The 19,109-nt window shown below is 32.4% G+C and overlaps 1 protein-coding gene across 4 annotated transcripts in view; it reads right to left on the bottom strand.

Moving 5' to 3' along the window:
• The window catches only part of LOC132758502 (cyclin-dependent kinase 17-like), a 98,077-nt gene that overhangs the window by 12,601 nt on the left and 66,367 nt on the right, over positions 1–19,109 (bottom strand). For all 4 annotated transcript variants that reach the window (XM_060750185.1, XM_060750183.1, XM_060750184.1 and 1 more), the window contains 10 exons: positions 17,264–17,380; positions 15,726–15,782; positions 8,330–8,444; positions 7,907–8,001; positions 6,390–6,452; positions 3,157–3,280; positions 2,090–2,150; positions 1,524–1,583; positions 920–1,123; positions 406–448 (listed from right to left, as the gene is read on the bottom strand). In XM_060750185.1, coding sequence (XP_060606168.1) covers positions 406–448; positions 920–1,123; positions 1,524–1,583; positions 2,090–2,150; positions 3,157–3,280; positions 6,390–6,452; positions 7,907–8,001; positions 8,330–8,444; positions 15,726–15,782; positions 17,264–17,380 — 939 coding nt within the window. The remainder of the gene's footprint in view (positions 1–405; positions 449–919; positions 1,124–1,523; positions 1,584–2,089; positions 2,151–3,156; positions 3,281–6,389; positions 6,453–7,906; positions 8,002–8,329; positions 8,445–15,725; positions 15,783–17,263; positions 17,381–19,109) is intronic.

Genomic DNA, 19,109 nt, shown 5'->3' with positions numbered 1-19,109 from the left:
ACATGGACCTAAATTTTGTATGCCACAAACTGGTGAAAATTTGTGCCATTTTTTAATTTAAATCTCTCAATGCATGTATGTTTGCTTTGAACAAGCATTTTCCTCTGACCTCTAAATGTGACTTTGACCTAGAGATCTGGTTCATGCTTGAACACAATACCTCATGTTGGTGAACACCAGTATCAAGTAATATATGAATCTCTCCATACATGCAGCAGTTTGCTTCAGACAAAGAGGAACACTGCATGCTTGTCAAGTGCCATTCCATTACACCACCTGTTTTTTTGTTGTTTTTTTAAACCGGTGTACATTGGGTACATACATATGTTAATAAGCATTTTGAAAGTACATTTGTTATTTGCATTTGAAAGAAAACTAGAAATTTTGAAGGAAAAAAAAACATACTTGTAACAACTTTGCTAGTAAATCCAGACCATCCCCATCCAGTCTGTAAAATAAAATAAAAACAAATATCAATATGTTTGTAGTGCACATAAATATTTTTGTCATAAACCTTTTTTGTCATAAACCATTTTGTCACAAACATTTGTCAAAATCCCTTAGTAAAAATACTTCTTGTCATTAAACTTTGTCACTTACCTTAATGCCACAGACCAGTTCAAACACAAACATTTTCCTATCATAAAACTTTATCAATCACAAATCGTTCCGTCATAAACCCACAATGACATGGATAATAATAAACACATCTGCTGTGTTATTTACAGAACAAATTTAATCTTTGATTTAGACAGGTTTTTATGACACAATGACACATTAGGTATGAAGCAATTTTCTAGCTTTAATGGTAGAATAAGATCTGAGATCAACATCTGTTCAATACTTCAGGCACAGACTGAAACCAACATTTTAGCTACATGTAGTTAGACGTTAATCAAGATTTTAGAGTAATTTTTACCTTGGTGCTATATTTATTAAAGGTTCTGCTGAGTAGACTGGTATATTATATGTTAAATATTCGTCATTACTAGATAGTCCCGGATATATACTATCATCTGGTGTCCCTAAAGTCTTGAATATTAAATGCAATTCATCCTCTACCGTTGACCCTGGAAATAATGGCCGCCCACATGCCATCTCGTAAAATATGCACCCAACACCCCTGTGAAAAGAAGAACGCATTTAGGCATTATTTACATAAACATTTTATTTCTGAAAATATGCGGCAACATTTTTACAAAACTTATCTGAAAATATTTGGCACACTTTCCATTCAGCATCTCAAATTAACAAATGTTGGTGTTATATAAAGCATAAATAAAACAAGAGGGCCATGATGACCCTTAATTGTTCACCTAAGGACATGGTTCACATGGACATAATTTCATTATTAAGTCATTCCTAAAATATTCCTATAAAATATATAATTTTATAGTTGATTCTTCAAAGAAGTGTAACATAGAATGTTTCTATTATTTTACACACATTTATATTGTAATGTATGTTTAAAAAGTTCCTGAGCGTTGTGCTCAAGTGAACTAAAATAAATACAGAATATTTACCACATATCAATAGGGGTGCCGTATTCTGTGGAGCCCAATAAGACATCTGGTGGCCGATACCTGTAAATTATACATTACTTGAAATCAACATATATTATCACACTATACTGTGAAATATTTATCTTGACTATTTTATTTTTAGAGTTATGTGATTCAAAATGATAAAGCTTGTAAAACAAGACCTTCCTGATAAATCATTACCAGGAAGCCCCAATTTTCAAGTTTGTTGAGTCGATTTCTTCAGCAAAAATATCTTCAACAAGTATAACATTTGTAACAGATAAAATATGACAGTTAACTTTCTTTGGTTTACAGCTGAAAGTATCAGTGCTATCAACTAAGTAAACTGTGGCGACATGGCCGTGTAAATAACAGGTCAAACTAGTAATCTAAGGATTGCTGACCACTGGGTTCAAATCCTGTCAGGGGCAAGACCAAGAAATTTTACATTCATTGCTTAGAACTGGTTGGTATCAGGAATGGATTCAGGAGTGTTTCAATAAGCTTATAGGTTCCATCACAATTGAACTAAAATAAATTGGTATAAACTAACTAAGTAAACTAACCATAAAGTGACCACTTCATTGGAATATGTTTTTGTTGGTATAGACTTGGCTCTTGCTAAACCTACAATCAGAAATGTAGAAACAATATATTAACACATGATAAATACATGAAAAACTTCCGTCAACTAATTTAACATAATTTCCTGTTAGAAAATCTTGAAAAGGACAGATACCTCAAAAGCACTCAAAACAACAAAATTATGAAGACTGTAGTTTAGTGTGACTGAGCCTGTTCATGAGAGCAAATGTAAAAGTTCAACATCTCACGCCCCCTGGCACTGGTTTAAGTCGTAATAAAAGTAGTATAAGCCACATTGCTTGTGCTGGAAAGGATTCAAATAAGTTCTATAGTGTTTTCCCTTCATTTTGCTTCTCTATGTGAATGGTGTATGTAATCATTATTGATACAATTTTAGGTTACTGAATAGTATTGCCAATGATCAATGCATATCCATCAGGTTTGTTTATTTGTTGACAGGGTATCTGAATATTTCTTGCATCTCAGACAAGATTATCTACCGTTTACACCGGTGCTAGAAAACCCTGTCTTACACCCCCCCCATGTAAGACAAGTTCGCGTGCTTTAAATGACGTCATTGACGCGCGCCCTATATGAATGAATCGCGTTCTGAGGATGACGTCATTTTTTCCGTTATGAATGAAGTTGTATGTTCATAAGCTACTATAAGAAAAAAGTGCATAATGAGAATATCAGTTTTTATAATTTCAGTTCCGAAAATAATTGACATGTAATATGCAAGAAAAAGAATCAAACACCGGCTGTTGGTACAGACGGGAATATCTAGCTCTCGGTTTACTGTTTAGCGGAAACTCGGCAGAGCCTCATTACCGCTGTAAACAGTTACCCTCAAGCTAGATATTCCGGTCTGTACTGGCAGCCAGTGTAAGATTCATATAATATAAATAAAGTTACAAGTCACATCATTTGGACAATTACCAGTACTCATGTGTATAATTGCTGAAACAAAGTATATGTGAGAGATAATTCAATAAATACCCATGTAATCAGGATGCTTTTTTTACAAAATAAAGAAGATAATACTTACCAAAGTCAGCTAATTTGAGTTCCCCACGTTCATTAATGAGAAGGTTTTGAGGTTTTAAATCTCTATGTAGCACCTGACGTTTATGACAATATGCCAACCCTCGCAATAATTGGTACAAAAATATCTGCAGATAAAATAATGATGTTTATGACAATATGCCAACCCTCGCAACAATTGGTACAAAAATATCTGCAGATAAAATCATAACGTTTATGACAATATGCCAACCCTCGCAATAATTGGTACAAAAATATCTGCAGATAAAATCATAATGTTTATGACAATATGCTAACCCTCGCAACAATTGGTACAAAAATATCTGCAGATAAAATAATGGCGTTTATGACAATATGCGAATCCTCGCAACAATTGGTACAAAAATATCTGCAGATAAAATCATAATGTTTATGACAATATGCTAACCCTCGCAACAATTGGTACAAAAATATCTGCAGATAAAATCATAATGTTTATGACAATATGCTAACCCTCGCAACAATTGGTACAAAAATATCTGCAGATAAAATAATGAGCAATTGGTACAAAATATCTGCCAATAAATAATGAAGTTTATGACAATATGCCAACCCTCGCAATAATTGGTACAAAAATATCTGCAGATAATATCATATTTATTATCTATACATTGACATATGAAATAAGTTTAAAAATTATCAACAACTCGAAAATTTTCATTCTTTATTAAAAGACATGAAAGGTCATTTTACTGACAGACAAAATGTCATCAGCACCAGTACAATATTTCTTCAGATATGTTTTCAACTTTTCAGATTAGGTTCTATAAATAAAATTGGAGAAATAAAATTTAATATATTAGAGACATTTTTCATTGTTAAATTCATGATACCACAAATTAGCAACAAGAGGGCCATGATGGCCCTGAGGTTGCTCACCTGTATATAGGCCCCCCACCCCCGGGCCAATTTTTACCCAAGGGCTTTTATTTGTTTATTTGAACAGACTTGGTAGACACCCATAAAAAGATGTTTCATGCTAAACATCTAAGTTCTAGCTCATTGGCTTTTTTAAAAGAAGATTTTTAAAGTTTTTACTATACACATATAGTTAAAAACAATGTCACCCCTGGGGCAGGGCCAGTTTTGACCCCCGGGCGTTTATTTTAACAAACTTTGTAGATATTTACTTGAAGATGTTTCATGCATAATATCTAAACTCTAGCTATTTGGGTTTTTCCAAAGAAGATTTTTAAGTTTTTGCTATACACATATAAGGAAAATCAATGACCCCCCCCCCCGGGTGGGGCCAGTTTTGACCCCAGGGCTTTTATTTGAACATACTTGGTAGACACCCATTAGAACATGTTTCATGCTAAATATCTTAGCTCTAGCTCTTTGAGTTCTTTAAAAGAAGATTTTTTAAGTTTTTACTATATGCATATAGGGAAAATCAATGACCCCTGGGGCGGGGCCAATTTTGACCCCAGAGCTTTTATTTGAACAAACTTGGTAGACACTCATTAGAAGATGTTTCATGCTAAATATCTTAGCTCTAGCTCTTTGGGTTCTTTAAAAGAAGATTTTTTAAGTTTTTACTATATGCATATAGGGAAAACCTATGACCCCCTGGGGCAGGGTCAATTTTGACCCCAGGGATTTTATTTGAACAAACTTGGTAGACATTCATTAGAAGATGTTTCATGCCAAATATCTAAGCTCTAGCTCTTATGGTTCTTTAAAAGAAGATTTTTTAAGTTTTTACCATATGCATATAGGGAAAATCAATGACCCCCGGGGCGGGGCCAATTTTGACCCCAGGGCTTTAATTTGAACAAACTTGGTAGACACTCACTAGAAGATGTTTCATGCTTAATATCTAAGCTCTAGCTCTTTGGGTTCTTTAAAAGAAATTTTTTTAAGTTTTTACTATATGCATATAGGGAAAATCTATGACCCCCTGGGGCAGGGTCAATTTTGACCCCAGGGCTTTTATTTGAACAAACTTGGTAGACATTCCATAGAAGATGTTTCATGCCAAATATCTAAGCTCTAGCTCTTATGGTTCTTTAAAAGAAGATTTTTTAAGTTTTTACTATATGCATATAGGGAAAATCAATGACCCCCGGGGCGGGGCCAATTTTGACCCCAGGGCTTTAATTTGAACAAACTTGGTAGACACTCACTAGAAGATGTTTCATGCTTAATATCTCAGCTCTAGCTCTTTGGGTTCTTTAAAAGAAGATTTTTTAAGTTTTTACTATATGCATATAGGGAAAATCAATGACCCCCAGGGGCGGGGCCAATTTTGACCCCAGGGCTTTTATTTGAACAAACTTGGTAGACACTCACTAGAAGATGTTTCATGCCAAATATCTAAGCTCTAGCTCTTTGGGTTTTTTAAAAGAAGATATTTAAAGTTTTTTCTTTTGGTTGCCATGGCAACCAGAGTTCTGCATGGAATTAAATTCTTTGAACAATTTTTAAAGGTGACCACCAAAGGAACATTCCTGTGAAGACAATGAATAAATTCCCATTAATAATACCTTATACTTAAGTTTCTAAACTCGGAACAAGGACCTAACCTTTAATGATGTAAAAGCTGTGAAAATAATGAAAGTTCAGCCAATAACTTTATCTGTCACAAACATGAAGTTAAACTTTTCACCTTTAATTATTTACTTAACATTCCCATGATAATAATTTACCTTGCTATTAGGTTCAAATTAATTTCACAATATAAGCAGCATTTAATGAAATTGTGGTAATGTACATGAACCACAGTTTTGGTATATATCTATATAGCTCATGTCGTTTAGCTGTAAAACTAGAAAAGAGTCATGGACTACGGTATTTTAATGATTTTTTAAAAGACAATGTCTTAAATGAGTCATTTTCCACATTTCCCAAGACACATGTAGACCGAGTTATATGGGGTCAGAGCTAAATGGTTTCGGCTAAAACATATTATATACCTCACAACTGTCTAACATACCTGCTGTTACTCAAAGCCAGCTTCACAAATTAGACCAATTTTTTATGCTGATTAGAGAATAACTGTGATAATGATGTGTCTCTCCAATAGTCATTTAAACTCTATGCTTCATGTCAAATAACTAATTTCTGTTGTTTTCAATGCATATGTAGTGATATATATATGTACTGATATATATATGTACTGATATATGTAGTGATATATATATATATATGATATATGTATATTTAGTTGTAAGGAATCATCAGAGATGTTTTACATACCTTTACATTGGTCATACTCATGATATTTCCACAATCATCCATATACTGTTTGAGATCTTTTTCCTGAAACAAACTGACCAATTAGTACCATGTACATATACAGATATTTTCTTTAAGTCATTTCTCATTCTTAAACAAGGTGTTTTACTTCTCTTTGATTAAATGACATGAAAGTAAATCATGGAATCATGGTACATTATAGCATATAGAAACTCCTTGTTATAGATAGAATGGGTTAGTGCTGCTGTTGTTGTCTGTGATTACAAATCAAAATATCCAAATATACCATGATTACACATGCAGTATTTTGTAAATGTACATTAATGAAGTGGTCATGATTTTTGTAAAAATATTCACTAAATATTTCTGACTACCCCTAAATTGATTACACTAGAGCCAGTCACTACATACATACATGTATATGTTCATAAACTTTAACACATGACAGTGTGATAGACAACTAGATTACAGAATTCAATTCAGAAGTCAATTCACTGTTACCAGTAAACAAATTGAAGTGAAATATTTTAGACAGGTTATTTTATTTGTTACTTTGAAATTAAATAATTCAATAATATGTCAGTTGATTTTATTTTCATGAAAATCAGATGAAGGTCTAAAGTCTTACGTCATATAATAATAGGCATCTGGTTCAAATTTCTACATGCCAAGTTTTAAATTGAAACAGCCAATTGCAAATTTAGGATTTCAATATTTGAGCTACCACCAGAATAAAGCCTGGACAGACTCTACAAATGTTCAGGCTGGCCTGGCTCTACACTAATGGCAAAGGCTGATAGATTTTGATCCCAGCTGGTTAATGGTAGTAATGCTATTTTACTACAGCAATATATGAAAAGATCCAATATTTCAACAAAAGACATGATCGTTTCATACAAATCTGACACTAAATTTTAACACAAAAATGTACTTCTTAACTGCAGTATGATCTAATCAGTTAAGTCTGCTAAAAGCTGATCATAAAGCTAAAATATTCTGTGAAAAATTGTGCCATGTACTATCTTCATGCAAATTGTGCCATATACTTTCTTCATTCAGAATGACAAACATGTATTTATATATTTATTTGGATTTTATGGTTGGACACAGGTAGGCCAAAATATGGTACAATCTAGAATATTATATTAAAAATTTCTTATATTTTCTTAATTACATTTTTCTTAAAGTTATATATCTATATAGATCTGGATTATTTGATCTTGATATCACGTAACATGGTGAATTTTAGCAACATTTGGCAAATTGGCCTGAGTGATTTACACTGCTGACTCAATCATTTGCCTCTATGGGTTTGAATCCTGCTCAGAATCATGGCTTTCTCTTGTATAGCTAGCATTCAGGTCATTTGTTATAGTATATATGAATGGTATAAGGAAAGACATCTCAGGTCTACCACTACAAGTAAAACTATAGTCATCACATGTCCTTCATGGTGTGAGAATCATTGAGAGTCACATTGCTCTTAAAACTGATAGCACTAGAACAAAAATACTTACCAAATATTCAAAGACTAGAGTGAGAGACTTTTCTGTGTGTACAATATCATGTAAAGTGACAATATTTGCATGCTTTAGCTCCCTGAGTAATGACACTGAAAAATATATAAAACATGTATGTCAAATATTGTTTGGCATACAAGGAGTGGTACATATACCCATTCCGATTTGATAAACTCCTATATAATAACAGTTTTATTGTGATTTAAAAAGTTATACAGTCTATGCCACTGAATCCACCAAGCAGTGTGCCATATTTAATAGACTATATAGTTAATTATCTTCACTAATTATAAAGGTACCTTCTCTAATGGATGTGTGAGATTTATTTACGGACTGTAAATTGTATAACTTTATAGGTCACAGATTATTCATCAGGTAAATTGACTGAGTGGTGTTATATTAAATAATACAGAATATTACCTTCTCTAATGGCTGTACAAGGGGCACCTTCTTCATGCTCTAGACGAATCTCTTTAAGGGCCACCAGATTGTCTGTTAGTCTACTTTTACCTTTGAACACTGTTGCATATGTACCCTGTAATACCAAAAACATCAATGTCTTATTATATATCTTTTGTAGGTGATATATATATATATGCTCTATAAGTTACAAACAAAAATATCCAATTACCACACAACTTAAGTATTAGTACAAAATTACTGGAAGATGAACCCACTTTTGTTATGACTTGCATTTCAATAAAACAAAAAAATCAGGAAACTAAACTTAATAGTTCAATAAAAAACAAGCAAATTCGTTGAATTTATATCCCCCGCCGAGTACTGGTTATTATAACACAACAACTGAAGACATAAGGCTATGCAACAGACCGGAACCATTTGATCAACTTTGGCAGGGGACCACCCTAGGATCATTCCTGTAAAGTTTGGTTGCTGTGCAGTCATTTGTTTCTGAAGAGATGTTATTTAAAGAAATTGCTGACGACGCATGACGACGGACGGTGGGGAAGATCACAATAGCTCACCTAGATGTAAAAACATCTTAATCTCCAGACTTCATTATTCGTAACTTTAGTGATGTTGATCATTATTCCTGTAAAAGTTGGTCGATTCTAACTCAAGCACTCAAGGATCAAATAACAACATAATGAAACAGTTTTTACTAAGTCAAGGGAAATAACTCTACAAATACTGGATAAATCCACAAGCGAAACCCCAGGAACAAACTAAATATGCTGAAGGAACTTTCCAATAAGGTTAAATGACTCTATGTCAAATCCTTTTTGAGTTAACATGCGACACATGTTTGAAAATTGCAAACATCATGTTTCTAAGTCAAGGGCAAAAACTCTAAAAATACTAAATAAATCCAGACGAAAATACCAGGTGCACAACTACCACATGCTGATCAACATTCCTGTAAAGTATCATGACTTTAGGTCAAATACTTTTTTGAGTTACATGTGACACAAGTTTGAAAAATTGCAAAAATTTTACTGAGTCAAGGGCAATAACTCTAAAAATAGTAAAAATATCCGGACGAAAATACCCAGGTGCACAACTACACATACTGATCAACATTCCTGTAAAGTTTCATGACTCTAGGTCAAACACTTTTGAGTTACATGCGACACAAGTTGAAAATTACAAAATTTTACTAAGTCAAGGGCAATAAACTCTAAAAATGCTAAAAATATCCAGAAGAAAATACCCAGGTACACACACTACACATACTGATCAACATTCCTGTAAAGTTTCATGACTCTAGGTCAAATACTTTTTGAGTTACATGCGACACAAGTTGAAAATTACAAAATTTTACTAAGTCAAGGGCAATAACTCTAAAAAATACTAAAAATATTCCAGAAGAAAATACCCAGGTGCACAACTTCACATGCTGATGAACATTCCCATAAAGTTTCGTTGAATTCCAGCCATTAGTTGCAGAGAACTACTCCGGAAACGAAATTCGGACGTTTTACTATGTCAAGGGCAATAACTCTAAAAATACTAAAAATATCCAGACGAAAATACCCAGGTGCACAACTTCACATGCTTGATCAACATTCCATAAAGTTTCGTTGAATTCCAGCCATTAGTTGCAGAGAACTACTCCGGAAACGAAATTCGGACGGACGGATGGACGGACGGACGGACGGAAGGACGGACGGACGGATGGACGGACGGACAACGCCAAAACTATATCCCCCTCCCGATTCCATCGGCGGGGGATAATTAGCTAACCTGAATTACAATCTTTCTCAATTTAACAGCCTGGCACTTTATAGTGAACTAGTGCCTTGTTGAAAAAAAAACCCTGATTTACTACTGAATATGTAAAATGAATTCATGCCCCCTTGAATTTCAAAAATGTTAGGAATTTCATTAGCAAAATTCAAAAACTTAAGCTACCAAAAGTATACAGTTTGGTCAGATAAGAAACTTGCACTGTACCAATATCTAATATCTAGATCTCTTGACAAAATGTTGGCACTCAATAAACTAGCAGAGGCATATAGAAGTATCAAAATAGTTGAAAGCTTGATTTTTTGTTATATGTTTTTCCATACTGCTATTATCCTTTATGGAACAGTAAGATGCAAGTCATAAATCCAAGTGCAACTTGATCTGTGTTTATTTTTTTTCAGAATTTATGCTTAAACAAAATTTATTAAACTGAAAAAATTTCCTTTGAAAATTATGACTCACATTGTTATTTTCATTTTTACATGGACTGATATTGTACCTCCAGGAAACAAACAATTATTTACTTGCTAATTCATAAGTTTTATATAGAATAAAGGATGGCAACATTTTAATGTTTATGACTTTTGCAATGACTTTTAAACAGAAATGAATCATTGCCCTTTAATAGAAAGTATTAGAGGTGTAACGATTCATCGATTCATCGATGCACTGCGATCTTCCCTGTCCTCCATGTATGCATCGTAATGAAATTACAAATTCCAATATATTGCGATGCAATACATATTTCACCTCCCGATGTATCGATATAGCGGGAAAGTATCGCAATACACTATCAATATCTTCTAGGAATGTAAGGACAAACATATTTTTGGAAAGACTGAAGAAAGAAAAATAGCTCAGATGAAAACAATGAACAAGCGCCACTATTATCATATCATCGTTGTCATCTCGTTTCCCCATGTCTGCAATCATTAAACGGCGCAATCATTTCACGGTAACTAACCAAGTTTGATCAATTCCATATTAATGGGCTGGTGTTCATAATAAAAACATAATAAGAGATCTATGCCTCTTCAAAATCACTTGTTACTATTTTTTCACAATAAAAATCTTTAGTGGTGTTTTGTTAGACTGAAATTGTTAAACTGCCATATTTACAATAGTGGACTTTAGTGTTAGAATAGTAGATATCAATTTGTTGTATGGTATAATTAACAATAAGTAATCAGAAAAGTAAATTCTTGAAAGATCAAAATCGGAAACCCAAGTTAAAGAGTTTATTTTTTTGTTATTGTAATAGTTTTATATTATATTCGTAATTATGCTGTAAACAAATGGCCAAATTTGTATATACTAAGTCTGAAAGTCAGTATCGTGATACGTATCACATCGCAACATAAGAATCGCAATATGCATCGCATTTCTTCAAAGTATGCAATACATATCGTGAATCGCATCGTTTTGAAAAACAAATATCGTGATATGTATCGTGACAGAAAAAACTGGCAATGCACAGCCCTAGAAAGTTTTCCTTGCATCTAAACAAAGAAATTATTCCTTACACTTACAAAACAGAAATGGTTACTGGCACTTAAATACAAATTGGTTCTGATACTTAAATACAAATAGGTCCTGGCACTTAAATACAAATAGGTCCTGGCACTTAAATACAATTATGTCCTGGCACTTAAATACAAATAGGTCCTGGCACTTAAATACAATTAGGTCCTGGCACTTAAAATACAAATTGGTTCTGACACTTAAATACAAATAGGTCCTGGCACTTAAATACAAATAGGTCCTGGCACTTAAATACAATTAGGTCCAGGCACTTAAATACAAATAGGTCCTGGCACTTAAAATACAAATAGGTCTGGGCATTTAAAATTCAAATGGGTTCTGGCACTTAAAACACAAACAGGTCCTGGCATATAAAATACAAATGAGAAAATATGATACATTATGATGCTTGATGTGGTTATTTCTACTATCTCTCATGAACAGACTCAATCAAACAATGTCATCATTTTCTTATTTTAACTTTTATTTTCAATGCTCTCCTGGCAGATACTTAAAGCTCATACAGACATTGAAATAACCATATATCAGGTGTCAATGAAGCCATTTTACTGCTGGAGGAAAAATACATCAGGTGTCAATGAATTATCTCAAACACGAGTAGATCCACAAACCTTCTATGACTTAACTGGACAACTTCCTCACAAGAAACAAGTCTACAGCCCCCGACATGTTTAACAGTAAAAACAAAAAGAATGTAAGTTCACACAACACAAAACAAAAGGGGATTAGCCTGAATCCTCAGTATTAGCCCACAGCATTTAAACCCAAAGTTTTAATTTCAAAATTGTAAAACCCATTATGAATGTTTCATAAGTTTATTATTCTAGAAATGGACTATAAATAACCTTGCAAATGACTGGACAACAACACAATAATATCTATTCATACATCACTAATTCAGGACAGAATTAATAATATATAAATGTATATAAACATATAATCTACAAAAGTAATTATCACATAATAATGTATTTAATCTATCAGCGCTAAGGGCAATACCAATATAAAGTCCACCAGTCTGTAGATAGTTTTACTTTCCAGACTTATAATTTACTGTTAGTTACTTTACTCAAGCACTCAGATCTAAATTCAAGTTAGATATTTAACCAAAACTAGAATGAATTCCTGAAAAGACTGTTCCCCTCACCTATTGATACTTAGTTTCAAATTTAAAATTAAACACTTTCAAATACATCTATTACCAGCACTATCCTTCAACGGTATAAGAGAGGTGTAAGAGTAATACAAGTCAACATCAAGACAGGTTTACAATAATTTATTCATGTCTACAAGTTCCATCAACAATTGACCTTCATCAAGAAACTCTCTTGTATAAGGACTAACTCTGAATAAAGACAATGTGTAAAAAAAACTTGCCACCTGTTTCTTGCCAAATATCTAAGCTGTCTCCCTTTAGTTTTGTATATTTTATGTAAATATATGGAAAACTCATGACTCCCAGGTCAGAGCCAATTTTAACACAGGGCTTTAATTAGAACAATCTTGGTAGATGTCCACAAGACAATATTTCATGCTAAATATCATAGCTCTAGTCCTAGTTGTTTTGGAGGAGACTACTGTTTTCAGTAGTTGAAGACAAAATAGGAAATGAGGCATATTTCTGTCAAGAAAAAGAAAATTCTGAGCAAAATAACTTTCAGTTTTTTTTTAGCCTTTAGAAATGCATTCCATTTTTTTTTATAATAAAATGGTATTCTAAGTTAGGAGTGAATATTTTTGATATTTGAATATCTTTTGAGACATGGACATATAAACAATAAGGTTAAAAGAACATAGTAAGTCAAGAAAAGGGTGTGACTTTGCAAATCTGAATTCTAGGATGAGTTTTCTTTTGCTGATGAACACGAATACCAGGTCTCAGGGAGAGATTAACCTTAAAAAGGTCAACAACAACACAGACTGAAAGTGGAGCTAAAATGTCAACTTCTTGTGAGTGCAAACAAATTGATGTTTTTTCATTTTATGTAAGAAATCATTATTTCTCCTGTTAATGGAACAGATTACAACAATGGTATAATACCAAGGCATAAAATGTTAATGACAGGTTGTCAATAAATCATAAAGTCACATAAAGTCAATGGTAAATAGGTCTTTGTGTTAATTTAGTCTATGTCATAGATTATCATACGTCATTACTTAGTTAATTAGAAACTATTACATCTGCTACTGACAAGTCTTGAACAGGGTTGTTGGTAAATATACTGTCATACACATCAATACCTTAGCAACAGTTCAATCTATTATTACTTACATTGATTTATGTGGAGAAGAAACAAATAACTTGCAAACTACAAATTACTTTGTTCAAGATTATTAGAACACAGGATAGCAAAGAAAACAAAAATATTTATGCTTTCCTTTACAAATGTTTTTTCCAAGCCAAAATAATGAAGTCAAAGCTGTTCCTAGCCAACACTTCTTTTTGACAACAGGATAAAGTAACTCTGTTCTCTCAATTGTCCACAGTTATGGCTTTTCTTTTACCAAAAGAACAGAGTTAAGGCTCATTGTCCACAGTACAATGCTTGCCCTTGTGCACAAACCAAAATAAAATGTTTTCCTTGTCCATTATTAAATGCTTTCCCTTGCCAACAGAACATGTTATAAGGCTTTCCCATGCCCATAATAGAAAGTATTTGTTAAGTTTGTTTTTTCAAACATTAGAATGTTCCGACTTTCCCTTGCTTATTAACAGAGTTAAGACTTCCCTTTACCCTCAAATCAAAGATGTAGTTATCTTTACCAACAGAACAATATAATAGCTTCCCAAATATACATGCATCTTTGGACAGATAGGTCTAGATTTAGCTTGCAACTCAAGTTTGTTGGGAATGATCACCAGAGTATGCATAGACATTATGTATTAGTCATACACATGTATAGTTTTGTTTAAATGGTATGTTTATGTCATTTTCAGACCAAAAACGTCATTTAACCAATCCCACATTGAAAGAGATCATAATAAACAGAATGTGAGCTTAACAATAACAATAAACCTATCATAAATAACTCCTCATAACTTTCAGAAACAACAAAACTTTCTATGCTAGTTTAAAAGTTACCAAGGTTGATGAAGAGAATGTCCAATCTTACTGATTTTTTGCAAGGGGATCAGATAATCCTTTTTTGACTGCTTGAATAAAAATTTTCTTGGTTTGAATTTGAAACACGTCATTGTTAACTTAAGGGGACTTAAGAATCCAAAATAGTTGAGTGCCCAACTGTGAAAGGTCTGAATCAAACAGCACAGAAAGGCTTGCTACTTATAACATATTATTATCATCACAATCCTTCAAACAGATAACAATCCAACGGTTCTAGCATGGTTATTTTATATATTTACATAACCAAGATCATGAACAATACCATGTAAAAATAAGAAAAGCTTGGTGTATGTTGTATGCTTTTCATTTAAGAAATACTTATTTAGATATACCCTTTAAAAGGTATAAAGTTATGTATAATGTTATTTTTTTACAGAATTTATAATTTATAAATAATGAAATAATATTGTTTCCATGATGTTATGGTTGATTCTCAAGAATTGTAACATAGCATGTGTCTGTTATTTATCACACATGAACATTGTATGTAAACAGAATATAACATAACAAAACAGTATCATTTCACTGTTAAGCAATGATTATGTGCATGCCCAATTCACCCTTAAAGTAATAAACAAACATACTGCTTTTGTACATGTGTTTTGGAAACAATCTTTTTCAATATTCCTAACAATAAATAGGAAATGATCTTTTCAATACTACAATAAATAGGATTTAATCTTTTTCAATATTCCTAACAATAAATAGGAATAAATCTTTTTCAATATTCCTTACCATAAAAAGGAATTAATCTTTTTCAATATTCCTAACAATAAATAGGAATGAATATTTTTCAATATTCCTAACAATAAATAGGAATTAATCTTTAACAATATTCCTTACAATAAATATGTAAACTGCCCATGCTATACATATTTATAAAGTTCAGTGGACTTCTAAAACTAGCTTTAAAACCATTTTACATGTTTGATATCACTTACCTCACCCAGTTTATCTAGTTTTGTGTATGATTCTATCTTGCCAAACCCAATTTCAGACTGAAATAGTAAAATTTCAATGTGATTTAAAATTAACATTAACAAATAATTTTAAAAGAAAATGTAGCAATAAGTTTCCTACATATATTTATCACACACCCGTGCCGATTTTGCGACTCCGTAAATATGGTATTGCAAGGCCGTGCATATATTTTGACGCGACGTCATTAGCGTTATACAAACATAGTGTAAAGACGCGCTAAATGTTAAGGTTATACTATAGGCGCGTCAATGTAAAATAACTCTTATTTCACTTTAAACGGTCTTTATTTTTGGTATGTGATAAATAGAATATTAAATTCGTGTAAGTTCAATACTGAATTCATTGCACTCGTTGAATAAAATAATATAATGCTCGCCACAGGCTCGCATAATATAATTTTATTCAACTCGTGCAATAAATTCAGTATTAAACTTACACTCATTTAATATCCTCTATTTATCAAAAACAATCACATATAGATACCAACTTGTATTCCCCTAAGTGTATGTCCCAAAATAAGTATTCGGACTTTGTGTGCCATAAATATTTGGGTTATAGATATATCAATTGCTTTTGTTCTGGTTTTTTAACCGAAAAGCAACAAAAAGACATAAATGAAGCTGTTTTAAATATTTCTATTTTTAACTTTTAACTAATTCTGAATGATTTCTGACTCAGATTAGAGAGATAAATGACCGTAAGATCAGCTGTCACAAAGAAATTTTGTAGGCAGCTAGTTAAAATATCAGCAAATTGCAATTATACTGTCATTATGATGTTTTAAAGAACTATAAGCAAATTTTGACCAGTACTTTCAGGGGAAAATACCCTTGTTTATGGAGGGGTATAATTTTCTCTATAAAGTTTTTTACTGTGGATAAATAATTAGCTTCTAAAAAATTGTTTAAAGTTCTATGTTTCATTCTATTAAATTTTAGTTAAGTGACACTCCTTTTATTGCAGTAATTTCCTAGTAAAATGGGTACTTCTTGCTATTCTATTGACTATTAATCATTCTAACACGACCCGCATTTTTTCCTATTGAACGTAAAAGAACCGAAAGTGTGTGTTATTTTGCTATAAAATCACTGTTTGACGTTCTATATTTAGACATGTGACGTAATCATTATACACGTCACGTACCCACTAAAAATGTGACGAGCTGACAATAAGTACGGAAACAAATCAGGCGCAATTAAGCTTGTTATTATGTACGGCAGCATTTATTTGTTGATGTCGTGTTAGAATCGAAATAATATATCCAAATCGATGATTTTATTGCTTGATAACATCACTGTTTGTCGTTCGGATGAGCATCATTATATCACTCGGGCTACGCCCTGGTGATATAATTCCCAACATCCAAACTCCAAACAGTAATGTTATTGAGCAATAAAATCACAGTTTAGGATACATTATTTCTTAAACATATCATCATTAATTGATGTAAAATGATAATAAAATCTCATTATTACACAGTTAAAACTAGTTATTATACCAAGGATTTTCTCCGTGACCGCCGACTTAGCTGGCCTTCTGGAGTTCGACTCTGTTTTGCTAGAAATTGTCCAGGTAATCTTATGTCTGCAGGTAAGGAAAGCCGCTTTGTGACCTCCTGAAAAAACAACAACAAAAACAAATGTTTATCATATTTTAACTTCTTTCCTTTGCTTAAAGTAAATTTTTCTTCTTATGGCTCAAATAAGCAATATAATGGTGAATGGTAAACAAAATACACTCAAAAAAGTCTATATCAATGATAAACAAAATAAACTCAAGTAAACCTTTGTCAAAGATAAACAAAATAAACTCAAGTTAGTCTTTATCAAAGATAAACAATATAAACTCAAGTTAGTCTTTATCAAAGATAAAACTAGAAATGTGTCCATAGGACACGGATGCCCCCACACGCCACTGTTCTGTCAATCTTATTACTCTAGGTCAAATATTTTTTAGACTACATGTGCCACAAGTTGAAAACTAAAAATCAACAAAGGGCCATAATTCTGTTAAATTAGGTCGCGGCAAAAATTCCTTCCTTTACTACCATCTACACATTTAGGTTGTTCTTCCCTGTAAGTTTAAGCAAAATTTGCCATCCGGTTTAAAAGGAGTTGCATTCACAAAATTTCTACATAGTATATAGTGAAAAAATTAACAAAGGGCCATAATTCTGTTAAATTTGATCGCAGCAAAAATTCCTTCCTTTACTACCATCTACACATTAAGGTTGTTCATCCCTTTAAGTTTAAGCAAAATCTGCCATCCGGTTTAAGAGGAGTTGCGTTCACAAAATTTCTACATAGTATATAGTGAAAAAATCAATAAAGGGCCATAATTCTGTTAAATTTGGTCGCAGCAAAAATTCCTTCCTTTACTACCATCTACACATTAAGGTTGTTCATCCCTGTAAGTTTAAGCAAAATCTGCCATCCGGTTTAAGAGGAGTTGCGTTCACAAGATTTTGGGACGTACGGACAGACGTACGGACGGACAGACGGACGGACAAGTGCAACGCTATATGCTCCCACTTTGTGGGGGCATAAAAAATAAACTCAAGTAAGTCTATATCACAGATAAACAAAATAAACTCAAGTAAGTCTATATCAAAGATAAACAAAATACATTCAAGTAAGTCTTTATCAATGATAAACAAAATAAACTCAAGTAAGTCTTTATCAAAGATAAACAAAATAAACTCAAGTAAGTCTGTATCAAAGATAAACAAAATCATCTCAAGTGAGTCTTGGTCAAGGTTAAATAAACACATCATATATCAATGATTAACAAAATTAATACCTAGTAAAAGTCAATTTTTTTTCATGTTTATCACAGATGAGATATTAAAGGATTTGCAAACACATGAGTGACATGACCCAATTTATATTGAATCAAAGACATTCTAGCTCTTTTTTTTTACCAAAGTCAGTCTAAAAAGGTTGACATGAACTTAAATCAAGAAAAGCCTGTTAAGACTTGATAAATAAAAAGGCAACATGTTGATTTCTGTTAAATGACAAAAAACTTCTACATAAACCAATGCCATTACTAAACAAAAGCTGTAAAAGAAGCTGCTTAACAAAAAGGTTTAATCAGAGCAAAATATCTCAATGAGGTAAAATGATGGACAATGAGGTAAAATGATGGACAATGAGTTAAAATGAAGGACAATGAGGTAAAATGATGGACTATGAGGTAAAATGATGGACAATGAGGTACACACTCAGAAACTCGATTTTGATGACTATATTAATAAATTTTTTTATGGTTTTAAATCATAAATCTGCTGCTCAAATGAAGATTTATCAATATTGTAAGTTCAAAAATTTAAAGATATTACTGAA

This window comes from Ruditapes philippinarum, unplaced genomic scaffold (assembly GCF_026571515.1).
Source record: "Ruditapes philippinarum isolate M1 unplaced genomic scaffold, ASM2657151v2 ctg2239_1_1_1_1, whole genome shotgun sequence".
In the NCBI taxonomy this organism is placed as follows: domain Eukaryota; kingdom Metazoa; phylum Mollusca; class Bivalvia; order Venerida; family Veneridae; genus Ruditapes; species Ruditapes philippinarum.
Note: the sequence above shows the minus strand (reverse complement) of the source record. Positions and strands in the feature narration are given on the sequence as shown.